We start from the raw sequence: 24868 nt of genomic DNA, 5'->3' as shown, positions 1-24868 counted from the left end.
CTACAGGCCCAACACCTGTTTGGGACAGGGTCCAAGGGAAACGTACCTGGGACTGTGAAACACAGTCTCTTGAGCCTGTAGCTGTTTGCCCTGAGGCCAGCTGCCGTACGCCCTCCCTGACACCTTGCTGTGCCGTCCCTTGTGTTTCCCTGCAGTGTATCGTCATCGGCCTGCAGTCCACCGGGGAGGCTCGCACCAGAGAAGTCCTGGATGAGAATGACGGGCATCTAAATTGTTTTGTCTCTGCTGCAGAGTGAGTTAAAAATCCCTGTTTTTCTGCTGGGGGGATGTATGGGAGCCTGGAGGCGTGCTAGGGAAAGCCCTGCCCTGGGGCCACTTATCACTTGCAGTTCTTGAAATGCAGTTTCCCAACGCCTCGCCCTATACAAGCTGTAAATGGGGAGAACGCTTAGCTGGGTCCTTGCAGCACTATTTCTTCAGCGTGACTTTATGAGCTAGATCCTGGATTTTGAAGTTTTCCTGTGGTCTGACTCTGGAAAACGGGGCTGTTGACAATGAAGAAATGAGCGAGAGAATCTCATGTAATGACAGGGGCTGGGATGATAATGTGAGGTGGCATCGCTGGAGCAGCGAGAGGAAGGAGTGATCCAAGGAGTTTTAGATTTGCCACTGTTGGCTTTCAGCACGCATACGAGGCAGGACACATCGTTCGATTGCCAGGCTTCTGCAGTGTCCTGGTTGTGTTGCCTTTGTTCCTAGCTAAAGGGCAAGTTGGTTGAAGCCAGCAGCAGGACTCCTGCTACGCTTTCAGCAGAAAATGAGGTTTATGTTCCCCCACGTTTCTGCAGCTTTCAAAATACTAGCCCATCCCATGAACGCAGCTGTTCCTGCGTGATGGGTGACAAAAACCTGGGACGCTGGGTTGAGTTGCGTTTCCTCTGTTCTGCAGGTGACAGGGCTGTTACTGTTTTCTTTTGAAGTGACTTAATGCAGGTGAAAGCAGTGAGAGATGCCAGAGACGGTATGTGTCCAGTTTAGGCAAAGCTTTCCTCCCTTACTGATGGAGGGGCTGTGTTGGTCCGCGTCACTCTGCTGTCTCCAGTCCATTCCTGAAAAACAAATAACAGTTTGGTGACAGCGTGCAAGGCAAATCTAACAACTGCTTGGATCGATTTTGTCTCTTGGATTGTTTTTCATGTCACAGAGTTCAGAGGAATTGAGTCTAGAGGACTACGTGGTCCTTTTGAGCTTTGCTCAGCTGTGGAAGGAGGAAGGGTCTGTTAGTGATCACGCATACCGCTCGACTCTCTCCCCACTTCTAGAGGCGAGAGCTCTTTGCTCAGCAGCACTGGCCAGATAACTGAGTGTCTCCTGGCATCTGCTGAGCCTCCAACTGCGGCGTCCTGGTTTTACAGCACTTCAGGGGATTTCTTGAGGGGGGTGTGCTGGGAAGAAGCAGTCGTTTAAAGATGCCGAGAAATGGGGTTAAAAATAAACGGATTGTTCAGTGAGCGAATACCAGCCCAACCCTTTGTTCGCAGGGAAAATGGGGAGTGCAAATGTCAGGAAAATGAGCAAGGTTTGATGGCAGGGAGGCTCCAGACCTGAGAGTGAGTCTTTGCATTTTGAGCCCAGGGTCACCTCAGCACACAGGACAAAAGGGCTCTTCCTGGTGCCGTGTCATTGCAGTCACTCAGCCAGCGCAGGGCTCTGCCCCTTCAAGGGAGCAGTGCTGTCTGTCTCCTTCAGCCCCTCACACCAAGGCTCTTAGAGCTCCCTCCCTGGTTCCCAATACTCCCTTTTTCTCACACGGGCGAGTTGTCATGTCCATACCTCTCAGCTGTTGCTTTCAACATTTTTTTTTTTTTCCTCCCAACCAGAGCTCATTCAGTACTGCCTTCTCATTGCACTGGGGGTTCATCCCCACCCTACACGAACAGCATTTAAGCATTTGCTCTTTTATTTGCAGAACAGCCCACAGAGACATTTGTTTTCCACCTCTTATGATTTTTTTTCCATTCACCTGAAACCACTACGTATCCATGTTTTGTCACTTTTCTCTGTTTCGTGGGCAAGCGGGCCCACGTCCAGTTAATCAGAGGACTTGGTGGAGCACATTTGTTGGACAGCCTGACAGTGGTCTCTGCTCTCAGAACACAGAGAGGGCCTGGGACACTGGGACTTACTGGATTTTTCAGTAGTGATGTAACAGCTTCCCAGTATAGCGTTTCCCGTTTAAAACTCCCTCTTAGTTGCTATATAAAGGTCTTGCAACTTTGGCATGCCATGTGGTCTGTTGCAGTGTCTCCCTGGAACAGCCCCGCTCCCTCCGCCAGCTGGGAGGCCACGGCAGAGAGCGTTTTTCCCGGCATTACAGTGCTTTACATCCCTCAGCACGCCCGTTTCACAGCTGAGGATCTGCTGGCGCAGCCCACACGCCCGTGGCAGAACCCTTTGGTGAAACACGCTCGGTCTGAGTTGCTGCTGTTCTGGAGAGCCACGCTGTACCAGTGGCTGGCTGATCACGCGCTAGTAGTTGTGGTGCAGGATTTACCCCTCTTTCATGAAATGTGGTGCTATCTCAAATACACATTGCTACATGATAACCGGCAGATGTTCCTGTTCCTGGTAGCTAGAATAAATTTTGCATCTTACTTTCAGAGGCGTCTTTCTATCACTAATTCAGAAGCACTTTCCTTCAACCAAAAGAAAGAGAGAAAAAGGAACTGGCATTAAAAGAAAACGTAAGAGCACACTCCACTGCCCAGCATCTGACCTCCTGCCTTGCTGCTTCACCCCAGCCACTCAGCTTTTTCTTTTTCTTTTTCCCTTTTCCCTACTTCATGCTTTTTGCTACTCTGCCCTGGTTTCAGTTTGCCCTCCTGCACATCTCCCGTCACTCTCTCTCATCTGGAGGACGGCAGCTCTAGGTCATTCACCCTTTCTTCCCTCTAACCCACTTCCCTGTCACAGCGTAGGTCCTCACCTCCACCACTTGCCCAGTAGCTCTGCCCCTTTCCCTCGGCCGCTTCCTTGCCTAGACTGGTGGGCAGATTGCACAAGATCCTGGCTGCATGTCTGAAGCCCTCTTGCAGCAAGGGGGGGTTTTCTCCACTACCATACTTATAGCATGGCAGGTGTCCTGGGGAAAAAAAAAAAATCACTTCCCTGCCAAATTCTTGGCTGCAGCTGCAGGTAAGAAGAGCTTGGGGATTTCTTCTCCAGTGGGGTGTGGGAAAGGGGGAAGAGGGGGACAGCAGCACTGTCAGATTGTGGAGGTTATCCTGACTGGCTGCTGTTGCAGAGCAGCCTGTGCAAGCTGGTTTGTGAACCCTCTCACGTAGCAGGGGCATGTCTTACTGTGCTTGGAAGTAAACAACGTCCCGAAACACTGGCACCTTCCTGTGTCCTGCACATTCCTCTGGAGGCAGTCAAACCTGCGGACTCCTTCCCCTGAGGAGTTAGCGCTGCTTATAGAGCCGGCTGTGTGTTCATCCTGACGTGTGCAACTAGCTTCAGCCCTGATAAAGATTGCCTTGTTCTTCCTTTCTCTCTCTTCCGTTCTCTCTCTCTCCCCCCGCCCCCCCCGCCTCTCTCCTTCCCTTCCTAACTGCCCCCCACCCCACCCAAGAGGCTCTGTCTTTCCAAGATCAGCCTTTCATTTGGGGCAATCTCAGCTATTTTGTGATTTCTCCTCCTCCTCCTCCTTTTTCTGAGCTGGCACTTGCTGTTCTGCATTGATGCACGAGGCTGGGGGCTCTCCCTTGACACGGCTCGCTCTCCCTTGCAGGGAAGCAGAGGGGCCGCTGTGCCAAGGCTCTGAAGGGCGTGTGTGACCCCGCGGGTGTGATCAAGATCAGCGATGACAGCAGCACCGACTCCGACATGGGGCTTGACAGTGACTTCAACTCCTCCCCAGAGTCCGTGTTTGAGACAGACGATGTCATCTTCGTTGAGCACACCTACAACGGCTTCGCAGCTGAGGACAGAAGTAAGCAGAGCAGCAGCACGGGGCCAGCTCCTTCCTCCCTGGGGGGAGCTGGGAACCGGAGTCGCTTTGTTCAGTAGAGCATGGCACCCAGTGCACGGGAACGCAGCTGGAGACAGCCGCCCACCCCAGTGCCCTGCGAGCACGGACAGCGGCAGATCAGGCGTGACCCTTTTTGAGGGGGGTCTGGCTAAGGGGATTGCAGAGTCAGTGAGCTGATGTGAGGAGACTCTTGGTGTCTTCCTGGAATGGTGAAGCTCCTTCTGTACTTGGAACAGCCTTATGATCTTGGCTAGATTTTATCCTGTGATGGTCAAACTTGGGCTTGTGAGGTTGATTCCCATTAACCTGCTGTGATCAGCGAGCAGGAAGAATTTGTCCTGCATGCTCCTTTCCCCACCAAAACAGGGGGGAGCACAGAGGGAATTCACTCCATGCTCAGCAGCATTTGTTGCAAGTCAAGGTGTCTTTGGCTGCTCGTGAGACAGTGCCCCCAGGAGCCCTTTGGGACAACCTTTTTCCCCCCTCTCTGATTTGCAATTACCGGGTAACTCTAAACTTTTGCATTTTACGTTGCAGGTAATTTTCACATGCTGCCTTCCCAGAAAGAGATGCATGGCCTGAGAGAACTAGAACACGTGGAAAAGATGAAGCAGGACCTCCTAGCAAAAGTAAAAGCACTGGGCAAAGAGCTACCTCTCAATACCTTGGATGAACTCATCAATCACTTTGGGGGCCCGGAGCATGTGGCTGAGGTACTCCTCACAATCAAGAGTGTATTTCGGTGGCACCGGGTGACAGGAAAAGGGGCCAGCAAAGAAGGTTTCTGCTGGAAGAGGGTTTCCTCTCCTTCCATACAATCTGAAAAAACTGTTGACAATTTACTTTCTAAATTGACTTGCTGCGCCGTGCAGGTCTCTCGCCTCCGCTGACAGCCTCTCTCTCTCCTGTGCGGTGTGTGCAGATGACGGGGCGGAAGGGCCGGGTGGTTTGCAGACCGGATGGCTCCGTCATGTTCGAGTCTCGTGCAGAGCAAGGCCTCTCTATAGACCATGTCAACCTGAAGGAGAAGGAGCGTTTTATGAAAGGGGAAAAGGTGAGTCATGTTCCAGCTAAGGAAACCTCCAAACATCTGCACGGGAGCGAGTACACTGAGAGGGGAAGGAAAAGGAGGGTGCTTTTTGCATGCTTGTGCCTTGCCAGCCTCAGGCCAGCAAGGCTCTGCAGCTTTCTGTCCGTTTGACCTGCTGGAAGGTGACAAGGAGTCCTGGGTCCCTTCATGGGCTGGGGCTACCGTTGTGCTTAGAGCTGTTTCTTGAAGCATTTTTGCAGATGTCCAGGAACCTCGCTCTCCTTTCTCACTTGTTGTCTCTCTCCCTTAGCTTGTAGCAATAATCTCCGAGGCCTCCAGCTCAGGTATCTCTCTCCAAGCAGACAGACGGGTGAAAAACCAGAAGCGCCGGGTCCACATGACGCTGGAGTTGCCCTGGAGCGCCGACCGGGCCATACAGCAGTTTGGTGAGGGCTGGGTGTTCTTGGTCACTTTCCCCTTCCTCTGAGCGTGGTTCAGACCGTGAAGCCTCGGGCAGCCCTGGGAGGGAAAGGCGTGCGTGGCCGCCTGCGCCGGGCTTGTGCTACAGCCGGGGCAGGTGTATTTAGCTTTCCGAGATACGGCACCTTGCAGAGCACAGTGCTCCTGTGTTTTGCCAGGATGGAAGTGCTGACACAAAGCAGTTGTGACTGATTTTTCTCGTGGGGAAGGTTTGTGTTGACTTCAGGAGTGATTTGCAGTGTGGGAAAGGGGAACCCTCCCATACATGTTAGCAGTGTGTCCTTGTGAAACATGCTGGGTGTGCCTGGGGATTTCTGTTCCACCCTGGGGAGGCTCTGTACGATGGGGAGGGACAGTTCCTCAATATGTGAGCACAAAAGAAATAATGCACATCCTAGTTCAAACTGCGTAGTCACTCCTCAGCCCCAGAGGGTCAGGGCTATAAACTCAGCTCTGCCAAGGTGTCAGCAGCACCAGGGTGATGAATGCAACTGTGCCTCTGTCCTTTTTCCCCCAAAGAGATATCTCCTTTGAAAACCAGCATGGATGACATGGAATGTTGTCTTGGCTCTCTCACCTCTTGCTCAGCTTCCCTTCCCGTACCAGCCAGGCAGTACCAACCTCTCCTTTCACTTCTGTTCTCGCATCCCTGTAGGTCGAACGCACCGATCGAACCAGGTTTCTGCTCCAGAGTATGTCTTCCTTATCTCTGAGCTGGCAGGGGAGAGGAGGTTTGCATCTATCGTGGCAAAACGTCTGGAGAGCCTAGTAAGTGCCCTGCAGCAAAGAGATTAATATGTCGGTTCCAATTCTCTCTGAAAAGCTTCCATTTCGGTGTTCCCACTGGCATGGCTAGTTTAATTAGCAGGGGGGATTGCATCACCCCTGACGGAAGGCATTGTAGTTGTGGAACGCAGAGTGCTTTTACCATCCTGGGATTTGGGAAAGGAAGTGAAGAAGAATATGTAACTGAGGCATCAGGAGGAATTTCAGGGAAGCAGAACCCAATTCCAGATGCTGGAATTCCCCTGCTGTTACAGGAGCGTAAACCCATCTGTTTCCATAAAGCTGATGAAATAATTAATGGAATAATTAATTTGTCTCTGTTTCATTTTTCTTCACTTCTGATAAATCCCCAAATACTTTGGTAAAGTCTCAGTATTCCAGAGGAACACTGCCTCTCCCCGCAGCACGTTCTTATCCTGGCCTCTTCTGAGACGTGGCCTTGGCCATCCTTCCGTGGTGTTTTGCAACAGCTAAAAGTAAGAACTTTTTGCTTGATCCTCCTTCCTAGGGTGCCTTAACTCACGGAGACCGACGGGCCACTGAATCCCGAGACCTCAGCAAGTACAACTTTGAGAATAAGGTAACTTGCGGCTCTTCTCGGGGTAGCTCAGCGAAGGAGGGGTTGAAGTAGTTAGCAAGTGCCTTCAGCGGGAGCCAGAGCCAGGAAGATCATTGCTGGCATCTACAGGCAGGATCTGGCCTAGCACCCAGCTCCCTGCCCGTAGCCTCTTCGACAGCATGCAAAACTGAGTTAATAATCAGCGTTGTGCATCCGAGCACCGCGCTGGCGAGAGGCTTGTGCTCCCACGGGGGAGCCGGGAAGGGCGCTTGGGCCTCTGCCCCCAAGGGAGCCGGTGCCAGCGCCGGGGTGCGGACATGCAGGTTCCTGTACTCCGGTCCCCTAGGGACAGAGAAGGGCCCTGGCACATGGCTTCCCCCTTGGCACAGCCGTCAGGTCAGTGGCCTTCATGGAGGCGATGGCTTTCTCTGCAGTGCCAGGAGAAGTGGTGTGACACACTCAGTCCACTGCTGGGCTGCCAATGTAGGTTTGTCCCATGCGTGATTCTTGCCTCCTTTCACAGTACGGGGCTAAAGCACTAGACAGAGTTCTCTCCACTATCCTCAACCACACGGAGAACAGAGTTCCTGTGCCCAAGAGCTATGACAGAGGGGAAGCTGCATTTTTCCATGGTAAGAACATTATCAGCTCTGGGGTTTCTTTGCATCTTGCTGGCCGGGTCAGTCTCAGGTTTGAGATGCTTGAAGAACCGAGCAGCAGGCTGGAGCAGAAGGTCAGAGAGAAGGAACAGTACCACTGGCTTAGCAGCTCACTAGTGAGCAGGACAACTGGCCACTCAGATGCATGTCACCCTGTCAGAGGCGGGGGCAAATGGGTCTGGGACAAGCTTAGCTGTGAAATAACAGGCACAGCTGGAGGGGAAACAGCCCTGCAGGACTGCTGAGGAGAAGCTTAACCCTAAAATGTACAAGCTGTCTTCTGCCGTTCCAGAAATGAAGCAAGGTCTCATCTCTGTGGGGATCTGCTGCAATCAGATGAAGTATGGCACCGTCTCAGTGGAGAAGGGTACGTGTCAAGCTTTTCCTCTCCAGCGTAGGGGAGAAGTGAAAGAGGCGGGGGTGTCATGGCCCACCCGGTCCATCTGGGAGCACAGCCTCGAGGGGTTTGCTGTGCAGCTGGGGCAGGATGCTTGCTTTGAGGGGAGGGTCCTGCGGGGGTTAGCCCACGCTGCAGGTCACCTTTCCCTGCAGCAGCCTGGCAGCTGACCACAGCTGGAGGAACAGCCCTTGGGCTGCTCTCTTGCGCATTAGTGCTGTGCTGCTGTCGGGAAGGGACATTGGGTGGCTTGTTGGGTGGCTCTCTTTGGGAGCGTGCTGGTGGGCTCCGTGCCCAACTGTGCCGTGTTCCCTGACCCGCCACGCTCTTGCAGACTGCTCCATCACCAAGTTCCTGAACCGCATCCTGGGTCTGGAGGTGGACAAGCAGAACATGCTCTTCCAGTATTTTTCTGACACCTTTGACTATCTGATTGAAAAGGACAAGAAGGAGGGCAAATACGACATGGGCATCCTAGGTATGGAGAAGGAGGGGTGGCCAGACCTCTCCCTTCTGCACCCCTGAGGTTCTCTGCTCCTCCCTGTGCTGACTGATGGCTGTTCAGCAGCCATCTCGGGCACTGCGGTGTCCCCACGCAGCACAGATCTTGAGACTCTTGCTGGGAGAGGAGGTGGTGCAGGAAGATGTATCTTACAGCAGTCTCTTCTCCTACAGATTTAGCCCCAGGAGTGGATGAGATCTACGAGGAGAGCAAGGAGGTCTTCCTGACCCCTGGGCACCCTCAGGATGGGCAGGTCGTGTTTTATAAGGTAGGCAGCCTGCACAGCTATCTCTGCAGTCCAGTCTACTCCAGTGCTTCCCAGTCTGGGGCTGTGAGCTGCTGGGTCCCTCCCCTTGCCCTGTGGCTTTGTGTCACGTCTGCCTTGGCCGTGAGCAGCTGACTGCTGGGAGTTACACGGAGGAAGCAAGGAGAGGCCCTGCCCTGCCCCAGGGGCTCGGGGCTGCCGTACCCGTGAGGGCAGCCTGGCAGTGCCTGTTTCTAGGCTGCAGCAACACCAAGTTTGTGTTGAGGGTGTGCTTTGTGAGACAGACACTGATGCACTTGTCCTGTGCTCTGAAGTTACAGAATCTTTGTTTGTCCCTGTTTAGATCAGTGTCGACAGAGGCTTAAAGTGGGAGGAAGCTTATGAGAAGTCACTCAAACTGACAGGATCCTTCGATGGGTTCTACCTCTCCTACAAGGTAGGTCCCTGGGCTCTGCCGGGGTGACGGCACAGTTTGGAGGGTGACTCCAGCGGGAGAAGGTCCACCATGGCTGTAAGAGGTCTATGTCTGACCTCTTGCTGGGAGATGCCTCCAAGAACCTCCATCCTGGAAGGAAGGGGGTTAGTTTAGAGAAATACGGGCTTGGGGAGAGAGGCTGGGACTGTAACCATCAGCTCTACCCTGACAGATGCGAGGCTGCAAACGCACCTGTCTGCTGGCAGAGCAGAGCCGCGGGAAGAACTTCATCCTCTACAAGCCAAATATTGGGAAGCAAAGCCAGCCTGAGGGCCTGGACAGTCTGCAGAAGAAGTACCAGCGGGTAGGTGGGAGCTGCAGCCCTCCAGTGTGGGGAGAGGGAAAAGCCTCTTTTTCTGAGCAGGGTGGCTTTGGAAGGACATTTACTCTAGCCCCTTCACAGCTCCTCCTAGACCTGCTGTGGACTGGGCAGAGAGAGTGGTAGCACCTGGGTGTCTGTCGTGGTTTAGCCCCAGCCAGCAGCTCAGCACCACGCAGCCGCTCGCTCACTGCCCCTGCCCTGGTGGGATGGGGGAGAGAATTGGAGGAGTAAGAGTAAGAAACACTCCTGGGTTGAGAGAAGAGCAGTTTAATAATTGAAATAAAGTAAAATGGTAATGATAATAGTAACAGTATAATAATAATAATAACATACAAAGCAAGTGATGCACAATGCAATTGCTCACCACCCGCCAACCGATGCCCAGACAGTTCCTGAGCAGCGATTGCTGCTCCCCGGCCAACCCCCCCAGTTTCCATACTGCCCATGATGCCGTATGGTATGGAATAGCCCTTGAGCCAGTTGGGATCAACTCTTCTGGCTGTGCCCCCTCCCAGTTTCTTGTGCCCTTGGCAGAGCATGGGAAGCTGAAAAGTCCTTGACTGGCATAAGCAGTGCTGAGCAACAACTAAACCATCAGTGTGTTATCAGCATTATTCTCATACTAAATCCAAAACACAGCGCTATGCCCGCTTCTAGGAAGAAAATTAACTCTATCCCAGCCGAAACCAGGACAATGTCCTAACTCCCAGCCCTGGATTTCAAATCTCAGCTGCATGTCAGACCGTGGAAAATCTCTAATGCTCTGTGTTTCTTCTGCAGGTGCCGCCCGAGGAAGCCAAGGAGCACTGGGAGAGCAGTTACCGCTTCTCCTTGAAGAAGTGTAACCATGCTGTCTGGTAAGGCATCTGCAGCCCCAACCTGTCCTGCCCTGCCCTCGCCAAGGCAGAGCCAGTGCTGGGGAGAGGGTCCCTGGCTGTGGCAGTGGGGAAGGACCACGCTGGGGAGGCTGCGGGTGGGGATCCTGCTCTGCCGTGGGAGCCTGTGCTGATTTGGGTGGTTTTCTCCCATTTGAACTGAAGGAACAGGAGCTGCAAGCTGATCCAGGAGGGGAAGGAGTGCGTCCAGGGCATGCGCCTGCGTCACTACTACATGCTGTGCGGGGCCCTGCTGCGGGTCTGGAGCAGGATCGCCAACATCATGGCAGACATCACCAACACCAGCTACCTGCAGATCGTCCGCCTCAAGACCAAGGAGAAGAAGAAACAAGTCGGTGGGTGAAGTGCTGGGAACGGGAAGGGGAGCAGAACATCTTAGGAGAAGGAAGAAGGGGTCCAGCTGCCCAGTGCCAAAATTCCCTTCCTAAACAGGGCCGTGTCCCTGCCTGGAAGCGCCCGTTGCTTAGGTGACCCCATGGGAAGGAGGGGAGCTGGGGGTCCCCTGACACGTGTTTGGGCACTGGGCAGAGGGTGTGAGCCAGGCCTGAGCTGTGCCCCCTCCATGCCCGTGTGAAGCGGTACTGTTGCTGCCTGCTACGAGCCTGCCGCGGAGATGCTTTTGCTCTGGTTGCAGTCCCATCTCCCTGCTCTGCAGCCCGGCCGAGAGGCGAAGCAGGCTGGGAGTGTGCTTGACAAACGGGCCCCAGTGCTGCTGCCCATCCCTCTGTCCCCGCAGTGCCGCGTCCCTTCCTGAAGTGCTTTGGGGACTGATGCACGTTCCTCCCCTAGGGATAAAGATCCCTGAGAGCTGTGTCCGTAAGGTGCTGGAGGAGCTGAAGCAGATGGACGAGAACGTGAAGCGAAAGCACAACCGACTCCTTCAGGCCCAAGAGCAGAGCCTGCAGTTCCCCCTGCCGCTGCACATGCCTCTGGACCTCACGCAGACGGGACCCGGGGTCCCCCTGCCCAGGCACTCCCTGCGCCAGGATGAGATCCTGGACTTGACCTATAGCCCTCCCAGCAACAGCATTCCCGACGTGGTGATGAACCCAGAGCCCGGTGCGTTGTGCTTCCCCTCTGAGCCTGTTCTCCAGCCACACCAGCAGCACAGATTTGGCTTCAGCCACCCTTCTGCCTTCCAGAGCCCGGCCCCCATCCTGGAGGGGAGCGTGCCTCTGAGCTCCTCGCTGCACGAACACCTGCCTCTGCCTCACCCGGGACCCTTGCAGACACTGCAACAGCAGCAAGAAGATTTTGTCCAACAGGATGGGAATATCAATTTTAGAGAGATCCTGGAGGACATGCTAAGGACGTTAAATGGGACCCCCCAGGAGAACATACTTCCCCAGGAGCGCCAGAGTGTGATCCAGTTCAGTGGGCCTTTCCCAGACTTCTGAAAGCCAGCTGGGCACGCCAGGCGATGCTCGGCCGCTGTGGATCCGCATCCTTTGGTGCAGAGGTGAGAGCTGCGGAGCCCCAGCTTTTCTACTGGTTTGGACTGACCCTTTTCTGTTTTTGAGGGTAAAAAGAAACCTACAGTTCCTTAAAGTTTATTTATATATAATATACAGTCAGGCATGTATAGATTTGTATGTAACATGCGCTTGGGGGGGGGAGTTGAGTGCTGCCAAGTTCAGCTGATCTGGCCTGATGGTCTCTGCTGTGTTCGAGTCCTGCTCAAGGGTCAGCGCCCGCGTAGGACTGAGGAGAGACACCCCCTCCTCTGTGCCCGTCCCCCTGCAGACTACTGAGTTTCCGAGCTGGGTCATGCCTTCCCCGGCCCTCCAGCCCAGAGAGCTGGTCCCCCCCGAGAGCTGGCTGACCAAACCGTGCCTGCATCGGCTGCTGCCAGCGCTTCTCTTGGGCTGCCCCAGCCCTGCTGTGGACCTTGAGGCTGCTCTGGAGGGCTGGGTCTGAAGGCAGAGGTGAAGGGGAAGGGAATGCTGTCCCAGAGGAGTCGGGAGCCGCCGAGCTCCACTGTCCCTCTGTCCAGGGCTGAGCAGGCGTAGTTGAGAGAAGCAAAACTGACTGTGCCTGCTCTGCCCTTCCCGGGAAGGGACACCGACACCTCTGGGGCTGTCTGAGCTCCGCAGGAGAGGGCAGGAGCTGGCTGCACCCGCGCCTCCTTTGTCAGTACAGTGGCAGAGCTCGCGAGTTTGTCAGAGCTCAGCCGCACTGGGACCAGAGGGGGATTCCCCGGAGCAGAAGGGCCACGTGTCCCATCAGCCTGTCCTGCACTTTAGCCTCGCAAGGTTGCTGTGGCTGGCCATGCTTTGCCCAACTTCTTGCTGTCGCGTGGTGTCTTCTCACCTGGCCGTCTTGCCGGTCCCGTTCTGTAGGGCTTGTCCTTGGCTGGGCCATGGACGCAGGCCCGGGTGCCTGGATCTGGGTGACCTGCCCTGCCCACCGCTGACCTTGGTGAGAGCTGCTCCCAGGCCCCAGAAGGGAAGAGTTCCCTGATGAGCACCGGGGATGTGCAGTATCGCTGCTCATGCTGCAAATTCAACCTCCAATACCAAAGAGCAAAGGTCTGCTTTGCAAAGCACTGCCCCAGACAACCCACTGCCCCTTGGCCAGGAGTGGCTGGGCAAGCTGCCTTCTCCCCAGGACAGAGGCAGCCTCCAGCCACTTCTGTCACCATCCCTGTTCCAGCAGCATCTCACCTCGGCAGGTCCCGGGGAAACTGTCTTTTGTTTTCTCTCTTTAATCTAAGGAGTCTGGCAGGAAGCTGCCTGCTGGCAGGAATGCTCCAGGCCTGGCAGCTCCTCTGCAAGCCTCCCCTCTGCTGTGTTTCTTTTCTCTGCCTTGAGTCGTCGAGGTATTTCCTAGAAGCGGCACCAGGATGTTTTCAGGGGAAGGATGCGAGACCTTCCCCGGCTGGCCTGGCCCTTCCTCGGAGAGTAGCTGGGGAAGGAGGTCCAGCCGGGAGAGGCCTTTGCTGGGGTCCCCCATGCCCTGACAGGTCAGTCTTGAGGGGCCTGGAGCTTTACGGCTCCTGGTTGAGTCCCTTCCTCCAGGCAGAGAGCCTTGCCCCCCTCAAGTCCCCCCCCAGGGCTCAGGGACTGGTCGAGCACCCTGTTTGCTGTTGAGAAGTGCTTTGGGTCAGCGTCCGCAGTGTTTGTGCTCCTGCTGAGACGGGAGTTACCTTCCCTGACACATTAAGACCATGGGACCCGCCCCATATGATGCACGTCTGGGCTCATTTTTGAGGTTCCTCTGGTCCCTGCCCTTCGTTTGGGGGCTTGTCCTTACCCCCCACCCTCCCCAGCTGGCGTCTGCCTCCCACCAGCCCGCCTGGCCGGGGTCAGCCCTGCAGTCAGGGCCGCGTTTTACTGCATTCAAGGAAGCGTCCTTACCTCAAAGTTAACACCAAAGACGAGGAGCCCCTGCGTGCCCCCACCCCGGGGCCCTGCCGCTTCCCTGAAAGTTTTGTGCTTTTCCCGCAGCTTCGCTCGCGGCAGCCACGCTCGCCTCTCGACGCAGGGCCGGCCAGGGATGGCCGCTTTCTCGGGGTGCCGCAACAGCCTTTTCCTAGTCCTGACCAGAGCAAGGCTCTCCCCTTCCCCACACCCCCCTCTATTTAAAATACGTCCCAGTCCACACCACTCGTGGAGAGGCCCTGGCTTCGCCCGTGTCCTGGTTCGTTTGCTTGGCGCTCGCCAAATTCTCGGCGAGGAGAAAAGGACGCCGGGGAAAACCCATTTCAGAGAGGCTTAAACTCAGGAATAGCGAGGAGGAATTCTCCCGCTAGGCACCCTCCGCCAGCCACTTCTCCGCCGTCACCCGGAGCCTTACCCAGTGGCTTTGACGTTAATTTTAAAATTATGCAATTCTCCCTCCCCGATCTCTGGAAAAACAGAGAGCACCTTCAAGGAAGCCCTTCCCTGCCCCGATCCTGTGTTTTTGTCAGGGTTAATAATATGTAACAATATCTTTTAACTAAATTATTATGCAGTTGTCCTACTGATTGTATGTATTTTTAAATGAGTCCCTTTTTTTCTTCCCTTACACCTTTTTGTTAGCACTTTTTAATCCGCTTGTTGTTTGCCTTTGTTTTTCTATGTGTATTTATAATTAATTGAGATGTATATATGTAAAGAGATTTTTTTAGAATATGTGCCTTTGACTAATAATTCCTGAATTTTCTACTTGCCTCAGAAGGATAATTTTTCATTCTGCTCAGTAAAAATGGAAAGGAAGCCACGTACGAGATTTCTCTAAGTCCCAGCTCTGTCTGTCTGTCCAGAGGCGTAGACCTGCCCCAGGATCCCATCTGGGACTCGGATCGGGACAGGGAATCCGAGGGACAGGGAATCCGAGGGCCAGGGTCCCACGGGCAGCTGGAGTTTATCTCCTGTCACCAACTCGGGGCAGCTGAGGGCTGCTGTCCCCAGCCACCCCCTCCTCCAGGGGCCGAGCCAGGCAGGGGCCGTGCGGAGGAGGATCCTTTGATGCGGCCGCTCCTTCCCAGCTTTGCTGGGGAAAACACAGATAAAGGAGCCACTGTTCAGGCGCGTTCCTCCAGCACGAGCTGCTGCTGCTGCTGCTTCGTCACTTGTGCCGGCTGCGGTGCCAGGACATCTCGCCCAGGCACTGCTAGCTCTATCCCGGCGGGAGGTGGGATGGCGGTGAGCCACGGGCGCTGGTGACGGAGGAGCAATTTGCGCAACTGCAGCCGGGCATCGCGGCGCTGCCAACGGGGTTCACGGCGAGACCCAGTGGGGCTGCGGGGCAGCTCCTGAAACCAGCCCACCTACCCTGGTGGGCTGGAGCAGGATCCTCCTGGCATCCTTGTGCTGGTCCGCAGGCACGTGGGGGGATCAGACTTGTGGGGGGACCCCAGCAAGGACCCTGGGGCTCTTCCCCACTCTGCCCTTGTCCCTGCACTGAGGACAGGGCTCCCCGTGGGTGGTTGGGGGCTGTGGATGTTAAGGGGAGACCCAGCACCTCCCCCAGACCCTGGGGAAAAGAGGCAAAGCCACGTTCCTGCACAGCAAATCGGTAAAACACGAGCACTCCCTGCCCGCGGGAGCCGCTGGCCCTCCGTGGGCTTGGCCAGACGAGGCTGCGCCTTTGCCAGCGCCAACAAGCTGCAGCCGAGACTTCCCGAGGAGGATGGATGCACCTGTGGTCCTGCGCGCTGCCATCGGACACGTCTCCGGCTACGTGAGGTATTTCACTAGGTCCCAGCACGACTTGCTTCTGTTTTGCAGTAATTGCTGCTGGCCGTGGCTTGCGCCACTGCTGGAACCAGCCCCTTTGCTGCCCTGCCAGGGCCAGGAGGGTATCGGGGCCGGGCTGTGCTGCTGGGTGCTGTCAGCCTTCAGCTGTGTTTGGAGAAAAACAACCCGGTTGCCTCATCTGGGCAGGTGCCTGCTGGTTTAGGGTGAGGGAGGGTGCTTAGGAGGGCCAGGTCCCAGCAGGGATGCACACACCTTCCCCCTGCTCCGGCTTTTCCTGCGTGAGCCCCTCAGGAGCGCTGGCTGACCCAGGATTTGTGCGCAATTCCCCCCTCAGCTCTAATGAGGATTATCCCTGCTGTTGGCTCAGGAGTTGCATAAGGTCTTGGCTCCACTGCAAAGCTCCAGGTTCTCACCGGGAGCAGCACAACAGATCCAGCCCCATCCACCCCTCTGCCACACACCCAGACGCAACCTGTCATTTCTAATATTTTTATTGCAAGGGGACTCCAGATCCTGCTTTATGCCCAAAGGGCTGCCCAGCAGCAGCCACCGGCCCCATGGAGCCTTCTTCCAGCAGGTGCACGCCAAATCTTCGGGTCTGCCTCACCAGCAAAGCTGGCTTGAAGGCAGGCCGTCATGGGGGCTGGGTGAGAAGACTCCCCAGGCAGCGGGAGGGCTGGTGCTGGGTCAAGGGGACAGTGCAGGGGTGAGATGAGCAGATCTATAGGTAAGCAGGCAGGTCTTTCTCAATCACCTGCAAGAGAGAAGGGAGCATTGCGCTATGAGAACATCATTGCCCCAAAAACGTGCCTGAAGCTGCCCCTGTCCCACCCCAGAGGGACTGCCTTGAGCCAGTGACCTGCCCTGTGCTGGGCACCTGCTTCCCCTGGTGCCACAGCCAGCCCCCCGAGCACCGGGGTGCCTTTTCACCCTGCGGTCAAAGGAGGAAAAGAGATGAAACACGGCAGCAGAGCCTGCTCCAGAGCACTGCTCAGCCCCAGCCACACCATGTTTCTCCACAGATGTGATCTGTGGAGAGCTGCTACCGCTGTCGCACTTCCCCTTCTCCCGTGGGACAGGCAGAGCTGCGACACCAACCATGCCGGCAGCGGACTTACGTAGGGATCCTCCATCGGACTGTACCTCTTCACCACTTGGCCCTCCCGGTTAATGAGGAACTGTGGAAGTGAAGCAGCACCCAGGTGAGCGAGCCCGACTCTAACGCAGGCTCTGCAGCCCAGGGAGCTGTGCACAGTGGGGTTGGGCTGGGGGGGTCCCGCCTGCTGAGCTGTAGCCCCCGGCAGAGCTGGTTTCTGCCCCTCTGGGGCAGGGCTGGAGGTAACCAGGCTGGGGGCTCCCAGGGGTCTGCAGGCACAGGGACTGGGACAGCGCAGGAACCCCTCGGGACGCTCCTACCCCGATATCCGCGCAGAGAGCGGAGCCTGTGCGTGAGGATCCCTCCTCCCTGCGATGCCTCAGGGACCCCCCACCGCCCCTCAAAGAGCGAGGCTGCGACCCGAGCAAGCCTGGGAGAAGGTGACTGTGTCCTACCTTAGTGAAGTTCCATTTTATTGCACTAGGAGAGAAAAAACAGGAGTGAGAAGCTGTGGCAGGAAAAAACCCCTTCCTCTTGCAGCAGCCAAGCCCCGCTGCCTGCTGGGGTGGCTTCCGCAGCCCCCGCTTCCCGCACTCACTTGCCGAGGGTGCCTCTTCCTTTGGGCTGCTCCTTCATCCACTTCCAGAGCGGGTGGGCATCGTCCCCGTTGACATCGATCTTACTGTACATGTCAAACTTCGCACCGTAGTTTTCAGCAAATGCCTTAATCTGAGCGTCGTCCCCGGGCTCCTGAGGAAGGCAGCAGAAGGGGTGCTCTGCGAGCGTCCCGGGGCCGCGCACGGAGCTCCCTCACCCCGCTCCCCCGCGTTACCTGTTTTCCAAACTGGTTGCAGGGAAAGCCCAGGATGCGTAAACCCCTCTCAGCGTATCGGGCGTGCAAGTCAACAAGCTGAGTGTAGTTTACAGCGGTCTTTCCTCATTTTGAAGCCACGTTAGTGATAATGCAGACATAGCCGCTGGAAAAGAGGTGAATCAGCAGCTGTGCCCCGGGGGGAAGGCAGGGAAATGCGGGTAAACAAGCTGATCTCCCGGGTTATGCAAGAGATTGGCCCGCTGCGGCTTAATCACGGCCCGGAGCCGTACCCAGGCCCTTTGAGCCGTCTTTCTCAGTCCCAAGGCCGAGCGGCGCCCGGCCCTGCCCACCTACCGGTACTTCTCCAAGGAGACCTCGTTGCCATCGATGTCTCGGGCGTGGAAGTCATAGATGGCCTTGGCCGAGCGCCAGTCCTCCGCCTGGGCACACTGCGGGGCGCCGGGAGACGCCGTCAGCACCGGCCGCCCCCACCCCCCGCCGCCGCCGTCGCCTCCCCCCCGCCCCCGGCCGGGGGGGGAGCCCCGCAGCCACCGGCCCCACACCGGCGGCTCCGTCCCTCCGCCGGGGCCGGCAGCTCCGCGCCCTTCGCTTCCCAGAGCGGCTCCCCGGGGAGGGGGCTCCTCCTCCCGCCCTGCTCCGCCGGGCCCAGCCAGGCCTCAGGCCTCAGCCCCCCGCCGCCCGCCCCGGGCGCCCCACGGACGCAGCCCGGGAGAGCCCCGACCCGCAGCCGCCGCTGTCCACGGCCCCGTCCCCGCCGCCCCGGGGCAGGGCGGGCCGGGCCGGGCCGCACGCACCATGCTCCGCACCGGGCCCCGCGTCGCCAGCGCGCACAGCAGCGCCCGCCGCGCCGCCCGACCCCATCCCATCGCGCCCCGCCGCCCCCGGCCCCTCAGCCAATCCACGTCGCGGACGCCCGGAGGCACCGCCCCTTGCGGCCGCGCAGCCAGTCAGCGCGCAAGGAGGCGAGCCCAACCGGCCGATGGATGGGAAGCTGACCAATGGAAGAGCAAGGCGGGCGGGGCGGCCGCGGGGCGGTTTATCGGCGGGGCGGGCGAGCCCATGGGGGCGGGGGGCGTAGGGCCAGCCCATGCGGCGGGGGGGGCGGGGCGCTGCGGGCCGGGCCCCGCCGCGGCGGCGGTTTCCCCCCTAACGGGGGCGTGGGGCGCGGCCTGCCCCGGGCTGGGGGGGCAGAGAGCCGGGGAAGCGCCCCGGCCGCGGGCGAGGGACCCCCGGCCCCCCCCCGCCCCGAGGCGGCGGCGGGCGGCGGCGAACTACGGCTCCCAGCAGCCCCCGCGGCCGAGGCCCCCGCGGCTGCCCCGGTGCCGCCCGTCGCGGTGCGGGCAGGCGTTAGCGCGGGCGGCCGGCGGGGGCCTGGGGCGGCGGGCGCCATGGACGACGAGGAGGAGACGTACCGGCTGTGGAAGATCCGCAAAACCATCATGCAGGTGCGGGCGGCGGCGGCGGGGCCTGCTGGGGCCGAGCCCCGGCGGGGGTGCGGGGAGGTGTGGCGGCGGCCCGGCCCCGGGGCCCGCGGCGGAGCGGTGCGGGCGGGTCGCGTCGCGTCGCCTGACAAAACTGGCCCGGGGGCTGGAGCCCCCCTCCCACGAGGGCAGGCTGGGGGAGCTGGGGGTGCTCAGCCTGGAGAGGAGGAGGCTGCGGGGAGGCCTGAGTGCGGCCTGGCAGTGCTGAGAGGGGCCGATAGGAGGGGTGGGGGCAAGCTTTTTAGCAAGGCCTGTCGTGACAGGACAAGGAATAATGGATTTAAACTGAAGAAGAATAGATTTAGACTGGATATAAGGAAGAAATTTTTTACACTGAGGGTGGTGAAGCACTGGCACAGGTTGCCTGGAGAGACGGTGGAGGCCCCATCCCTGGAAACATCCCAGGCCAGGTTGGACGGGGCTCTGAGCACCCTGCTCTGGTTAAAGCTGTCCCTGCTCGCTGCAGGGGTTGGGCTGGGTGATCCCTAAAGGTCCCTTCCCACCCAAAGCATTCTGTGATGAATCTATGACCTGAGGGTGTTCTCGGCAGCTCTGCCACGATCGGGGCTACCTGGTGACCCAGGACGAGCTGGACCAGACGCTGGAGGAGTTCAAGGCGCAGTTTGGGGACAAGCCCAGCGAGGGCCGGCCCCGGCGCACGGACCTGACGGTGCTGGTGGCTCACAACGACGATCCCACCGACCAGATGTTTGTCTTCTTCCCGGGTGAGCAGAGCCAGCAGCGGGGGTGGCTGCAGTTCCCTGGACCGTGTTGCCTCTGCCCGGCGTGGTCAGAAGTGGGGCGGGAGGGCCAGGCTTCGCCTTCGTTTTGCATTCGAAAAACAGGCAGACGTGGCACTTTGGGACATGGTTTAGTGGGCATGGGGGTGTTGGGTTGATGGTTGGGCTGATGATCTTAGAGGTCTTTTCCAACCTTAGTGATTCCTAGTTTTACTTTCATTAAAAAATAATCCAGCCAGCAAGCCAGGAAACATGAAATTATGACTCTGCCCTTGATTGTTTTAGTGGTGGACTTGGTAGTGTTAGGTTATGGTTGGACTGGATGATCTTAAAGGTATTTTCCAACATAAACGATTCGATGATTCTGTGATTCTGGCAGGGTTAACGGGGCAAGGGAGGGCTCTTCGTAACCCTGGGTCTGATTCCTTTCCCAGAAGAGCCCAAGGTTGGAATAAAGACGATCAAGATGTACTGCCAGAGGATGCAGGAGGAGAACATCACCAGAGCGCTGATCGTGGTGCAGCAAGGCATGACCCCCTCGGCAAAGCAGGTACAACGTACTGTAAAAGAAGGCTGCCTCAGAGCCAGGGTGATTGCGGACCGTGGATGTCCTGCTCGTCTGTTTTTCGGTGCTGCTTTAGGTTAATAAAAGCCTAGAATTTCCTTCCAGATAAAATCTCTCGGTAAAGCCTGTTGTACCTTAATACAGGCTCTCGGTTAATGTGCAGGTGTATTTAACCAGAGCAACTGGTTCTGGTTCCAGAAGAACAGCTGATGGCCCCTCAGTAGTCAGGAAGTTGATGAGAGAAAAGAGGATTTTTGCCAGCGGTCAAGAGATCTGTGCGCTCTTTGTCTGCGTAGCTGTATCTGTGTGAGCGCGAGTGTCATGATTCCACATTCGCAGCGACCAGTGTCTATCGAGGAGCAGGTCTGAGTGCAGGCAGGGATGTCCCGGAGCAGTGCTGCAGTCTGACAGACCTTTTCCTTTTCAGTCCCTGGTAGATATGGCTCCTAAATACATCCTGGAGCAGTTCCTGCAGCAAGAGCTTCTGATCAACATCACAGAACACGAGGTGAGCGGTATTGGGCAGTGGAGCGAGGGCAGGATGATCGGTCTTTTGTGCCGAGCTGCAGCTCAGGCTGCTCCCAGAGACCTCTCGGTTGGAAGGCTGGGATGAGTGACGCAGTTGTAGTTTTCTTCCTTACAAATGCATTGCTTCTCCCGCTGCCGTGAGGAGCCAGTCGCTCTCTCGGGATTTCTAATCTTACAGCCTCTCTCCCCTGTTGTTTACAGTTGGTCCCAGAGCACGTCGTCATGACAAAGGAAGAAGTAACTGAGCTACTGGCCAGATAGTATCCTTTGTTTGTTCCTTCCCTTCCTGCCTGGGTGTGATGCATACTTACTTTGGACTGAAAATGAATACATCCGCATGTGATGGTTTATTACTTTGTTCCGTGAGCCATGCTAACGAACGGGCACCCGGGCCACTTGCGTGTTCTGTGGGGGAGCTTCTCCTTGACTCCCTGTGCAGTAAACTGAGAGAGAACCAGCTCCCGAGGATACAGGCCGGGGATCCTGTGGCCCGGTACTTCGGAATAAAGCGTGGTCAGGTAAGAGTTAGGGATGGGCTCAAGCTGCGTCAGGGGAGGTTTAGATTGGATATTAGGAAAAATTTCTTCACGGAAGGGGTAGTCAAGCATTGGAACAGGCTGCCCAGAGAGGTGGGGGAGTCCCCATCCCTGGAAGTGTTCAAAAGACGGGCAGAGGTGGCACCTGGGGACATGGTTTAGTGGGCATGGGGGTGTTGGGTTGATGGTTGGGCTGATGATCTTAGAGATCCTTTCCAACCTTAATGATTCCTAGTTTTTACTCTCATTAAAAATAATCCAACCACCAAGCCGGGAAACACGAAATTGCTACTCTCCCCTTAATTGGTGTAGTGGTGGACTTGGTAGTGTTAGGTTAATGGTTGGACTGGATGATCTTAAAGGGCTTTTCCAACCTAAACAGTTCTATAATTCTAAGAGAGAAGTACACTCGGGCAGCAGTTCCCCGTGGGCAGGCCAAGGAGCTGAGGTCCTCTGCGGTATTTCAGCACTCTTGGTGGCAGGAAAGGCATCTCTTCCAAACGTAAAAGCTGTTGTAGGTTAGGTACGGGTGTGTGTAAGCCAGGCAGACTTCCTGCTAGGAGACAGCAGTCTCGGCTGCCTGCGGAATTGGCTGGTAAGAGCCAGCAGATGCGATGCCAATGCCACGCTCTGTGATCTCCCCCTACGCTGGCAGCGGCACTTCCACGCTGTGCCCGCAGCTGAAGCAGGGAGCTCCACGCTGGCCGGCTCTGCGGCTGCCGCAGCTCAGCGGCCGCACCGGCTGGGGCTGAGCGCGCGCCTGCATCGGGCAGGGAAGCGTTGCAGGGGAAACCCGGCGCCGGCTTCTCTCCCTCATGAGTTCCTTCTGTCGGCCTTCTAGGTGGTGAAGATCATAAGGCCGAGCGAGACTGCGGGCCGCTACATCACCTACAGACTGGTGCAGTAATCTGGAGCTTTCAGGTAAGGCGGAGTACGAAACCCTCGGGCTAGTGGAGGGCTTTGGGCAAGCACCTTAGACTTAGGCTGGCGCTTGCCAGGATTGACATGAAGCGAGCGGCCTCCAGGAAAAGATTATCTCAGAACTTTAAATTGTTTGTGGAGGCAACTGAGAGGACAGACGAGAGCAAGGCTTAATCAGCCCCTTGCCTCAGTATCCATCGCTTGGGACGTGCCTGTCCATGTTCAGGGCATCAGCGGGGCTTGGCCTGGAGAGCACTCTGCCGAGGGAGGCGTGAGGTGATTCACAGCCCGAGTTCTCTTTCTTCCAGGTGTGGAAGAGTTGTGTGACACCTCCTGATCTTCCCACCTGCTGGCAATTTCCACTCTGAGATGTCTGCCTTTTCATAGGTGGCCAAGAAAATTCTCTTTCCGTGTTGCCTCTACACAGTTGTGTTACTTGGCCTAATGCCTTGTTTTCCAGCATGGACTTTGCTGTAGCTCCTTACTCTTCGCTAAGGACTTGTGCTGTGGAAGTCACCTGAAGCGACTGATTTGTGCAGGGAGGAAGCGAGTGGGAAAAGGCTTTTGCTTTCCTATTTTATTTATAGGATCTTATTTTTAATAAAGGTTTGTACTCTCGCTGTTCCTCACTGGTATTGTATTCCTCAGCCTCTCTGTACCAAAGCTGCCTGGACTTTGCTAGTTCCTCTCTTTTTCATTCCGTTTGGAGTACCTTGCTGCTGAGGCTCTGAGGGACTCCCCATCACGGCCGAGCCAAGAGCTCGCCCTGCAGATCTCTGATCCAGCTGCCGTGTGCAGTTGTGACGCTGCAGTTCAGACTTACCTCGTTGCTTACCTTACCTGTTCTACCCTCTGGCCCTTGTTCTGAGACCTTGGTGTTCAGATATTGCAATGGAGAGTCGCCTATCACCCCCCCGTCGCTTTCATTTTAATCTGTTCCAGGCCTCTTGAGGGTTTTTAAACTTCAGTTTACGTGCTAGAAATACTTGGATGCTTCCTTACGGTGCTTAGCCTCCTGCGGCCGTGGGTGTACGGGTCTGGAAGACTCTGATCTCCAGGACAGACACGGGTTGGAACACACAGATTTTATTTATTTTTGGAAATACGTCAATCCGAATGCAGCAAAACGCATAACGCAGCTTCATACAGCCATGTCATAACAAACTACTTTACTTTTTCCATGCTGAATTAATATACAGATAGAAGGGCTCCTGTTACCATGTGAAGCTCAAGCATAGCTTTTGTCCCTTCCCTCACTCGCATTCACCTCTCATCCATCCTCGCAAACACACGTGGTACCGCCCGTGGTAGCAGTGCTGGTAGCAGGACAAGGCAGTCGGCCTCGTTCCTCTTGCTACCGTGGAAATGACCTGCTGGAAAAATCCAACCGTCTCGTTGAAAAGCTGCAGAACAGAATGTCTCACAGGTATCTCTAGCTCTTCTTTGGTTCAGGAATTAACTGTTCAGTTGTACGTTAACTTTGGTTTTGTGTACCTTTTACCTCCTATGCTGAAATGCATTTCCAGTTAGTCTCGGAGAGCTTTGGGAACGGTAAAGCCCAGGCTCTCCCCTGTGCTGGAGACGGATGCTCTAAGGAATCAAACACCTGGCTGATTGCCCAGCTCTACAGTAACGAGGTGCGTATAGCCCTCCGAACACCGCTGGGTGTATCTTCAGCTTCGCTCGCTCGGCTCCCTTGGCTGGAGATCCGCCTCTGCCTTCCCCCTCGCTGTCCCGTTGCGGGGGATGCGCTTCAGACCCGGAGCGATGAGGCCTGACGCGTGAGCAGACGCGTCCAGCCTCTCGCTGAGGAAGGGTCTGGCTAATTATTAGAAAACAACTTTGGATTTGTGCAATTCCTTAGGAACCCGTCGGCTGCGAGTTGCTTGTGTGTGAGGTGCCCTTGTGAACCTGTCCCCGGCCGGGAGCTCTTGGTCTTTGCTCGTCGTGTGCCCTCCGGGGCTGAGGGTCTTGTGGCACGCTCAGCAGTGCTGGCGGGAACGCAGCCCAGGTACAGGCAGGCTAATGGAAGGAAACAGCTTTCAGCATTTTCCGAGTTAAAATCTACTTGTTTCTCTGCTTCAGTGCACAAAAGTCTCGTAGCTTTCAAAAAAAGCAATACTTTGGCTGGTCTTGTTTAACCTTTTAAGATATTTAACCTTTGCCAGCAGAGGTAGTGGATTCATGTTGAAGGGTTATCTCTTTACCAAAAAAAAAAAAAAAAAAGCCTCTTACACTGGCAGGGGCTGTGACTCGGTTCAGTCCGTGGCGGTCCTGAGGAGGAGGCGGCCTCTCCCCTTGGTGACCTTGGAGCTGCCCAGCTCCATCTCGGGGCCAGCTGGAAGAGCAAAACTATAGTCCTGGACTTGCAGCTTAAGATTTTTGGAGACCAAATGTCTGCCAAAAAAATAACCCCTGAGAGATCAGGCAATGCTCAGGACCCTACAGCCAGGAAAACCTGTCCCCTGAGCTTGCTCACAGCCTGCGGGTTGCTCTTTGCGTGGCTCCTGCCAAGTAGAAAAATGCCCATAAATACAAGCAGCAATGCAAACCTTGTCAGCCCAGCCAGGAAAGGCGCGTCGCCAGTTGAGCCCCGTGTTGCTTGGAAGTGCTGAGGCAGT

General features: G+C 56.4%; 3 protein-coding genes across 8 annotated transcripts in view; 2 read left to right on the top strand and 1 right to left on the bottom strand.

Moving 5' to 3' along the window:
* The window catches only part of SBNO2 (strawberry notch homolog 2), a 51374-nt gene extending 39430 nt beyond the window's left edge, over nucleotides 1-11944 (top strand). For 2 of the 4 annotated variants that reach the window (XM_075723491.1, XM_075723492.1), the window contains 17 exons: nucleotides 156-253; nucleotides 2623-2705; nucleotides 3752-3952; nucleotides 4529-4704; nucleotides 4914-5045; nucleotides 5332-5467; nucleotides 6157-6269; nucleotides 6796-6867; nucleotides 7370-7478; nucleotides 7798-7872; nucleotides 8237-8380; nucleotides 8578-8672; nucleotides 9013-9105; nucleotides 9317-9448; nucleotides 10247-10323; nucleotides 10507-10697; nucleotides 11152-11944. In XM_075723491.1, the coding sequence (XP_075579606.1) occupies nucleotides 156-253; nucleotides 2623-2705; nucleotides 3752-3952; nucleotides 4529-4704; nucleotides 4914-5045; nucleotides 5332-5467; nucleotides 6157-6269; nucleotides 6796-6867; nucleotides 7370-7478; nucleotides 7798-7872; nucleotides 8237-8380; nucleotides 8578-8672; nucleotides 9013-9105; nucleotides 9317-9448; nucleotides 10247-10323; nucleotides 10507-10697; nucleotides 11152-11759 (2535 nt within the window). In that variant the 3' untranslated portion in view covers nucleotides 11760-11944. The remainder of the gene's footprint in view (nucleotides 1-155; nucleotides 254-2622; nucleotides 2706-3751; nucleotides 3953-4528; nucleotides 4705-4913; nucleotides 5046-5331; nucleotides 5468-6156; nucleotides 6270-6795; nucleotides 6868-7369; nucleotides 7479-7797; nucleotides 7873-8236; nucleotides 8381-8577; nucleotides 8673-9012; nucleotides 9106-9316; nucleotides 9449-10246; nucleotides 10324-10506; nucleotides 10698-11151) is intronic. The other 2 variants (XM_075723493.1, XM_075723495.1) reach the window with 2 other exon arrangements.
* Nucleotides 11945-16050: 4106 nt separating this feature from the next.
* Nucleotides 16051-18342, bottom strand: GPX4 (glutathione peroxidase 4). Of its 2 annotated transcripts, none has more exons than XM_075723650.1 (7): nucleotides 18271-18342; nucleotides 17810-17904; nucleotides 17474-17618; nucleotides 17240-17391; nucleotides 17097-17121; nucleotides 16664-16723; nucleotides 16051-16299 (listed from the first exon to the last, which is right to left on the bottom strand). In XM_075723650.1, exons 1-7 carry the CDS (start codon nucleotides 18340-18342, stop codon nucleotides 16267-16269), a joined length of 582 nt encoding a protein of 193 aa, XP_075579765.1. In that variant the 3' UTR covers nucleotides 16051-16266. The 2 variants fall into 2 exon arrangements, with proteins under 2 accessions (XP_075579765.1, XP_075579767.1); XM_075723652.1 differs by having other exon boundaries at nucleotides 17810-17895.
* Nucleotides 18343-18848: 506 nt separating this feature from the next.
* Nucleotides 18849-22865, top strand: POLR2E (RNA polymerase II, I and III subunit E). Of its 2 annotated transcripts, none has more exons than XM_075723546.1 (8): nucleotides 18849-18921; nucleotides 19508-19682; nucleotides 20132-20247; nucleotides 20690-20770; nucleotides 20992-21050; nucleotides 21230-21308; nucleotides 22168-22247; nucleotides 22708-22865. In XM_075723546.1, exons 1-7 carry the CDS (start codon nucleotides 18865-18867, stop codon nucleotides 22231-22233), a joined length of 633 nt encoding a protein of 210 aa, XP_075579661.1. In that variant the 5' UTR covers nucleotides 18849-18864; the 3' UTR covers nucleotides 22234-22247; nucleotides 22708-22865. The 2 variants fall into 2 exon arrangements, with proteins under 2 accessions (XP_075579661.1, XP_075579660.1); XM_075723545.1 differs by having other exon boundaries at nucleotides 22556-22865.
* The last annotated feature ends 2003 nt before the right edge of the window (nucleotides 22866-24868 follow it).

Source organism: Pelecanus crispus, chromosome 20 (assembly GCF_030463565.1).
Source record: "Pelecanus crispus isolate bPelCri1 chromosome 20, bPelCri1.pri, whole genome shotgun sequence".
NCBI lineage: Eukaryota > Metazoa > Chordata > Aves > Pelecaniformes > Pelecanidae > Pelecanus > Pelecanus crispus.
The sequence above is the reverse complement of the archived record's forward strand: the minus strand, read 5'-3'. Positions and strand labels throughout refer to the sequence as shown.

What these genes read in the sequence shown, in the direction of transcription:
- POLR2E (XM_075723546.1), top strand. Translation starts at nt 18,865, where the DNA reads ATGGACGACGAGGAGGAGACGTACCGGCTGTGGAAGATCCGCAAAACC. An exon ending in TCAACATCACAGAACACGAG is followed by an intron (nt 20,771 to 20,991) that starts GTGAGCGGTATT and finishes TGTTGTTTACAG; the next exon opens with TTGGTCCCAGAGCACGTCGT. An exon ending in TCGGAATAAAGCGTGGTCAG is followed by an intron (nt 21,309 to 22,167) that starts GTAAGAGTTAGG and finishes TCGGCCTTCTAG; the next exon opens with GTGGTGAAGATCATAAGGCC.